Source organism: Furipterus horrens, unplaced genomic scaffold, assembly GCF_987537825.1.
Source record: "Furipterus horrens unplaced genomic scaffold, mFurHor1.1.pri manual_scaffold_3, whole genome shotgun sequence".
Lineage (NCBI taxonomy): Eukaryota > Metazoa > Chordata > Mammalia > Chiroptera > Furipteridae > Furipterus > Furipterus horrens.
The window spans coordinates 65,934,940-65,942,930 of record NW_028327173.1 but is presented as its reverse complement, the minus strand read 5'-3'; the positions used below and the strand labels follow the sequence as shown (position 1 = coordinate 65,942,930).

General features: G+C 48.4%; 1 protein-coding gene across 3 annotated transcripts in view; it reads right to left on the bottom strand.

Moving 5' to 3' along the window:
- The window catches only part of LMO4 (LIM domain only 4), a 16,947-nt gene extending 9,229 nt beyond the window's left edge, over positions 1-7,718 (bottom strand). Inside the window, exons 1-2 of one of the 3 annotated variants that reach the window (XM_090269692.1) lie at positions 7,350-7,718; positions 4,403-4,641 (exon numbers count right to left, since the gene is read on the bottom strand). In XM_090269692.1, coding sequence (XP_090125818.1) covers positions 4,403-4,638 — 236 coding nt within the window. In that variant the 5' untranslated portion in view covers positions 4,639-4,641; positions 7,350-7,718. Of the gene's footprint in view, positions 1-4,402; positions 4,642-4,833; positions 4,915-5,019; positions 5,362-7,349 lie in introns of those variants that run through there. The other 2 variants (XM_090269694.1, XM_090269693.1) reach the window with 2 other exon arrangements.
- Between the last annotated feature and the right edge of the window lie 273 nt (positions 7,719-7,991).

Genomic DNA, 7,991 nt, shown 5'->3' with positions numbered 1-7,991 from the left:
AGGTTCCTTATATGGGAAAAAGGGAAAAAGGGAAGAAATCCCACCAAACCCCTGCACTTTCAAGGTCCTTTATTTACTCCTATGTGAAAAGCACAACATAGTGCTAGTACTGTTTGCCGGCTCAGCTTCAATTCTCCTCGCTGACATAAAAAGATGGAGAGCAAGTCGTATTTTTAGTTTAGTAATAATGCTTAGCATCTTTCTGTAACTTCAATGACCAATAGGTGGTCTTATTTTCTACTGCGTTATTACTTCAAGCAAAATACCGACAATATGGAGCACTACTTGGCTATGTTTTCTAAACTGCTTTCAGGCAAGGAGAGGTGTGTTTCTGAGTGTGGCTGAAAGGTATACATTTGTACCTGCAAGTAAATATCAGCAACCTATCGGAGGAGAAAAATGCACATCCACAGCTACTGATGCAGAAGCAATTGGTTTTCCAGCAGGTTCCTATATTTAATCTAAATTCTGCACCAGCTATATTAAATGTAACAAAGAAATGCAACCCAGAAATTATGCCTGGAGCCAAGTCCATTAAAGGTACTTTGGAATAACTAGAGACCAAGCACCTTAAAAGCACCAGAAGCTATTGATACTTAAGAGGGGGGCTGTTAATAATCGCAACTGCTGCATTAGAGGGGACGGAGAGAAAAAAAAAATCAGCCAAATTACGCTTGGTTAATTCAGAGTAACAGATCTGCCCCCAAGTGAATTGGAGGCCTTGAATTAATTCTGTTATGACAAATCAAGATAAACGTTCCCCCTAAATTGCATGCGATTTAATTAATTTTTGAGATCCTCGGGTTTTTTTTCCTCCTAGCTAATAGTTCACATGCTCCTGTGCTGTCAATGTGCTTGAGTGGGCAGACTTCAAAGTGATATTAAATAACCAACTATTAGATTTACCTAGCACGTCCTATTGGAAAAGTGCCATTTAATTACCTAGCCTGTTCAATTAAAGGGACAGCATTCTCTGAATATAGCAGCTTGCTGTTGAGTACCAGGGAAATGAACTGGCTGTCTGGCGGCACCCTCCCTTCCCAACGCCACTATCGCAACCCCCCTCCTCCACAAACACACCCTCTGCCACCAACTACCACCGATCCCCTCGCCCCTGGGCCCCCACCTCCTGCGGCCGTGAACACTGAGAAGGAGTGGGGAAAGAAAGCGCGACTCGCTTGCCTGGCTCCCGCCCTGCGCTCGCCCCCTCGCGGGCTCGAGGCCGCTGGCCCGCTAGGCGCCTCAACTGAGGCCGCGCATCGAGCAGGTCCCCGAGTCCTCCAGTCCCCCGGTCCAGGCCCACCGCAGCCTCTGGCGCATTTCCTAGCCCTCCCAGGACCTGGAGCCCCACCCATCATCACTGAACTTCCTCCTCTTGTGGCACTTTCTGAGCCACTTTTTCAGGCGGGTGGGGGTGCAGGAAGAAGCGTTAAGAGGAAAGAGAATCAGAGTTTCAGAAGCTACTTAGTGGTGCTTGGATTGAAAGCAGGGAAGAAAAGGGGCAGTTCCAAAGGTGCGCCGACTTTTGTAAGGTGTGGGGGGAGACAGGCGTTGGCCCCTTTAAGATCCATCCTCCCCCTCCTCCCACCCTCACCCCTGCCTTTCCCTCCCTCTCTTAGAGGCCAATTTTGTTAATTAAATGTTTTGTTTGCGACGCAGCTCTCATTCATTGCGGACACGTCATTCGGAGCAGATCTAAGCCAGAGACCAGATCTCATTAGATAAAGCCCATCAGAACTAAGAAAATGGAGGAGCCACTAATTAAAGCTTTTAATTGTGCGGATTCGCTGCAGCAAGGCAGCCGCTTTATCTGAAATCTTGGAGGGAGAGGAGGCAGAGGCCCAGCTCTGCCCAATTGACACTAGGTCGCCCAGAGGAGAGGGCACTGGGGAAAAGCAGTATCCCCGCTACAACCCCCCCCCCCCCCGCAACATACATACATACACACACACACACACACCTCTCCCTTGCTCTCCCGCAGCATTTTAGCCATATCTAGGTTGTTTCCAAAAAAACCACAACCTCAAAGTCAGACAGTTTAAAAGCCCTTAATAAATCACTGTGGTCCTAGCCAGGCCTTAGAGCTAGAGGATCCCCTTCACCTGGCGGCCAGAGAGCCGATTACTCAGCTCTTCATTGGCCCTCATGCCGACTAGAAAGCTCCTCCAACAAGTGTCCGGTGGGCAGACTGGGGAGGGAGGGGGGTACCTGAGACAAAAAAAGGAACATGCAGGCCTCCCCATCTTCCCACCCTTTTGGCATCTTGATGGACAGAGGAAACACTGGGGAAAGACTTCAGATTCCTTCAATTGGGGGGTGGGGGTTGGTGTCAGCTGCTGCTTAGCCCTGAGCAGAGTCTGACGCAATCAGCTTGGTACTAAGAACTCATCCCTCTGGGACAGACCTAAGATTCACAGGATAGTGTCTAGTTCAAGAGCAATCCTGGCTACAGTTTTCAAATTCAGAGGGAAAAAGAAAGGAAAGAGAATAAGGACCCAATTAATTAAGACTCAGCCGGCACACATCCTCCACTGCTCCATTAAGCCATGAGAAAACACCAAATGGGCCTTTATATTTGGCTTAAAGTATAGGAGAAGGAATGGAGAGTCCCAAGAACCCACTTGCCTAAACTTGTCCTGGAGGGAATGCAAGTGGACCCATCTACTTTTTAATTAGAGGTAATCAGAAGCAAAGGTTTTTCGAAAGCACTGGGAGAAGAGATGAATCTGTACCAGACACCAGTCTGAACAGCACTGTCAATTTTTCCACTTCAATCCACCCTCCTTTCTTACCAGTTTTGCTCTCTATTTAATTACAATGTTGTCAAAGCTCATGGCACTGCTGGGAAGGAGGACCAGAAAGTATTACACTCGTGCTCCTGCTGATTTTCAAACATTTACTTCTAAAAGAACACTTAGTGAAATTAATGCTGCCATCTTACTTTAAAAATAAAAGCCCTCTCCCTTCCTATATTTCTTTTACTTAGCTAATTGAGGATGCCAGCAGAGTGGACACAGGCTGTTTTTATTGGAATAACCAAATGTCATTTTATTCCATTTTATACTAATAACATCACTGGTGTAAACCATACATATACTGAGCTCTGAACAGCACTGGGATATTTTGCAGTTTTAGAGGCAGATTGAGGGAATCACAATGGAGCTAAACTTTGAACAAAATATCTCATCTACTGACTCACCACCATTGAAAAAAGGACAAAATGTTCTACTAACCACTATAAAGAAAACAGTTTAGAGCAGAAATAGAATGCAATTCTTCTTAAAAGTAAGCGGTCTGAGCACTTCTCTCTTGAGCACTTCTGTAGTATCAACGGCGTGCGTGTGGTTTTTTTTTTTTTAATTACTGGATGTTGAAACAGAACACCTCCTAGAAGCATTCATGTGCATCAGTCTATCAAACCATTTACTCAAATTAAATGTGTAATCCTTCAAATGCCTCCTTTCAAATTAATGAGTTTAAGTAGCTTGAGTTCACCTGAAAAGATCCTATAGGCACCTGACCTCCTGAATCCTTTCAATTAAGTGCACTGAAACTTGTTGGAAAAGACTGCTTACACCAGCGCATGAATGTTCCTATACGTTGCTTTAAAATGCGAGATTAGTATATTCTATAGTCTCTTTTCCTAAATCTCTTTCAGGAACCAAGGCTAATGATACAAATGACAACAATAAACCCAAAATCTGAACATTCCTCAATAGAAAAAATGGAGATTCTACATAACAAACCACACACTACCAATGAGCAGCACAAGCCTCCAGATAACAGTATACAAAAAGAAACATTACCATCGGTGTTGGGGTTTTGTTGTTTTGCTGTAAGAATTACCAGTTGTTAAAACTGTTAGGTAATCAGGATTTTTCACAAGGAGACACAACACGAAGAATGAGTCACGGTTTTACACTCAAAAAAATTTAAAGGTGTTTATGTAAATATCATAATTAGCCATCACAACAGTAAATCATTTCTCACTAACTACTCTTTTAAGCCAACCTATTGTCTCTCAGTTTCAAGACAGGTCCCTACCTTGTTTTAAGGAAGAAGCTAACTCTTCCTAAAATGTTTATTTTTAACAGAGGGTCCAGCTGGAGCTGACCACTGAAAATTTTGGTCCCCAGAGTGCCCAACCTTGGCACACCTCGTGGCTCCAGTCCCACCAAATGGGCGATTTTTACATAGTATGGCATTTGCCGTTAGTCATTAAAAATTAGAAAATTAGCCCGTGCTTTTTGAACCCCTTAAATTCTGCCAACCAGAAGATTCTTGAAGTGAAGACTACAATGTATTCTCATAGGAGCCCCGCTCCTTTCCTTAAAACCCTTGGTAACCTTTGGCCCTGCCATTGCTCCGCTTGCCCATCTTGGGAAGGGCAGCCAAGTCTTACCTAATGTAGTCATTTCTGCAAAGGATCATGCCGCTCTTAGTGTAACAGGATGTGCCGATGTCGCCCAGCTGCGCCTGGCAGCAGGAGCACTTGAGGCACCGGCTGTGCCAATAGCTGTCCATGGCATAGAGCAGAAAGCGGTCCGCAATCTTGCCCCCGCAGCCTGCGCACCGCTTCCAGGAGAGGGAGCCGGCCGTCACCGGGGGCGGCTGTGAGCTGCTGCCCGGGTTCACCATGGTCTGCAGAGGGCGGGAAGGGGAAAGGGAGAGAAAGACAAAACATGGGCGATGCAGAAGTTAAAAAGCGCAACCTGAACTAGCAAATCATTTCTCCCCCAGACCCGCTGGAAGGAAGCAGCAGGGCAAGGGCGGGAAGGAGGGTGAGGGGGAGAGGGAAGGAGGGAGGCTCGCCGGCAGCAGCCGCCTGTTTACTTTTCTCAAGCTTTGTTCTGGGGCCACGAGCTCCTCTCAACTTTCCAGCACTCGCTGCTGCTGACAATTTCAGCTTGGGTACTGTCAAAACTCCGAGAGCGCGCGCTCCACCCCTCCCGGCACCTCCTCCCGGCCCCCCGCCTCCGCCCACCGCCCCCGCCTCCAGCAAATGAGGGTCAAACCCACCCACCGCTGCGCCCGCCCGGCCCCTCCCCAGCGCAGGCCGAGCCCCAGGGCGAGGAGCCGGGAGGAGTGGGGAGGCGGCCCTAGCCGGAGCCACGTTCCCTCCCGAGCTTTGCCCAGGGAAGTGCAGCTGCAGTTCACTAGTTGGAAATAGTTCGGTTTCCTGAAAAGGAAGGAGGGAAGAACCGGGAGAGGGGAGATAGCGTGGTGGTGGGAGGGGAGGTGCGGGAAACCGAGTTGGGGGGTGGGGGGGTGCGGTGTGTAAAGTTGCGAAACTGGTTTTTCGTATTTTAAACAGCACCTTTCACATGCCATTGTGGTGACCGCCATCTCCCATTATTGTTCCAAATCTCATTTCATTTTGAAGATCAATGAGTGTTTTCTCTGGGTTTTCAGGACACAGGCAAGAATAATAGATCATTGAACTTTAGGATGCCTGTTAACTTCCTATATAAACACTCTCCACTTTGGTCTCACTAATCTGCCCTTGATCAGCAATTTAAATGCTAAAGCTTTGTTCCTCCAAAAGGGGGGGGGGGGGGTACAGATATGTGAAAAGGCACTATTTAAGGATGCACAATTCGAGCCAGCCCTGTTGTCACCAAAACTGCTTTTAAAAATTCCCCACTTTTTCTAATGAATGTCATGAGAGGCAACTGGAGTATAATATAGGAATCAATTTATAAAGCTTAGCCTAAACCGATTAATTTGTTGCCTCCAATCCGGGGTCCAATAAAGTCCTAGTTTTCCTCCAGTCACTTATTCTATAAAAAGATCAAGTTATTTACTGCCAATTAAGCAGCCTGTTTTGTCTTTGTCCTCTGTAAGCCGAGAGTGTGGGCTCCCCCCGAGGCTCCCAGCTATCTGCTCAAGACATTCAGCTGATACCTCAGAAGGGAGAGGGCGAACTTCGCCTGTCCCCGGCCCAACTTGGCTGCAAAAAAAAAAAATGAGGGGAAGGGAACGAAACGAAACGAGGACTAGGGTTCCTTAAATAGGCCGACTTTAAACACATTTCCTCCGAAAGAGTCCCGGAACGTGTGTCCAGAGACCGCACAATAAACCAGAATAAGAACTGCACCAATTAAGCTGTAACAAAACCCTGCGACTTTGGAAACAAGACCACTCTAAAACCCATTAGCATTGCATTTACCCGAATGCATCATACCTTTATGTAAATTGATTTATCTGATGCATTTACTCGAGGAATTGCTTTTTGTTACAATTTCAGCCCTAACCCAAATGAATCTGCATTTCCTGCCCTAGGTCTTTAAACTGTTTCCCCCAACGTTTTAATCGCTCCGAATTCCTTTTTAAAAGGGGAGAGGGAGGGAGGAGATTCCAAGCTCTTCCCCGCCCCCATCTTTGGTGAGAGGTAAATATATATGTATATTTTTTTGAAAAGGAAACATTACACTGAGAAAAGCATCCAGTAACCCCATTAGCTAAAGCTCTTAAGGACAAGCAATACCTTAATGCTGATTAAATCTAAAAGAGATGAATCAAGAGGACTGACCAGAAACTGACTCCCCTGATAACTAAGGACGGGCCCTCATCAAGTTTCATTTAGAGTTGGAAAAAAAAAAAAAAAAGCTTTTAAGTTAAATAGGCTTATACTCTAGTAATTACATAGCCAAGCAATTTAGGTCCTGGGATAGTCAGTGAAATAGAAAGCAGAACTGGCAGCTAGAGGCAAAATCTGCCCCCCTTTAACAACGTCTCTGGTGTTTTTTAATGGAGACCAAGGGAGGGACAAACGTAGTGCTGGCAATTTGTAGTACAAAAATGGATGCTTAATTCATGTCTTGATTTTAATTAGGTGATTCACCGGATTTCTCCTGGATTGGAACAAAAGACTTACAAACCAAGAGGAATTTTTTTTAAAGACCCAGCAATACCAAATCCTGTTCACTTAGATCCTTTCTGCCACTGTTTCAAAAAATAGTGTTTACCAGAAGCGGGGGGTGGGGGTGGGGGCCCTTGACTATTTCCCCCACACTACTTTTCATACTTAAACCTTTTCAGCATCCGCTGCCTTTCCCTTAGGAACTGAAAATCTCCACACCCCCTCCAAGGTCCTCATCAGTCCCGTCTCCGAGATCCCTTTTGTAAGCAGGAACCGCTACAAAGCTGGCGGCCCGGGGCTGTCCTCCGTGCTAGCTCGCAGGCCGGCCTCTGTAGTTTCAGACTCGCGCATTATCCAAGCCAACGTATTGTTTACTTGCAATTTGGGACGGTCAAGGGAAGGAAGCCCGAAAAAACAGCCCCGGCCCCCATCGGTCCCCTCCTCCCCCACCGCCACCCTGCCCGCGGCTCCCCAGCGGTCCCCTTACCTGCTTTTCCCCTATATTGCAATATTGCGAGAGGCGGCGGCGGCGAAATGCGAGCGAAGCCGCTCGGCTTCCAAGGAAGGGACGCCTTGACTGGAGGGAAAGGGAGTTCTCGCAGAAGCAGGAAAGGGGAGGAGGGGGCTACGGGCTGATTTTTTTTTTTTTTTTTTTTTTAACGCGTTGATCTGAGGCTGGGTTAGGGGCTCCGCGTAAGTGGCAGGCGGCGGGGAGCAGAAGTGTCAGTCTCCGTCCTCGTCCTCTGCCTCCGGCTCCGCGCGGCGCGGCTTCAGGCGCAGCGGCAGCAACTGCTGCAATCGCTGCTGCAAGTTTGGCAATGTGGCTTCACTTTGTAGATTTCCCCCGCCCGGCAGCCCCGGCCCCCGCCCCCGCCCGCGCTCCTCCCGCTCCTCCTCCTCCGCCTTCCTCCCTCCCGCGCGCTCGCTCGCTCGCTCGCTCGCTCCGGGCTGGCGGCGGCGGCCACACGGCCAAGCTTCCTGCACCTCCGGCTGCGGAGCAGCCCCAAAAGCAACAGCCCCGGGAGCGGCGGCGGCGGCGGCGGGCGCGCCGGGCAGACGGGCAGCTGCGGCCGGCCGGGCCCGGCGCGCGGGAGCCTGCGCCGCTGCCGGGGCTGCTGCTGGAGCTGCT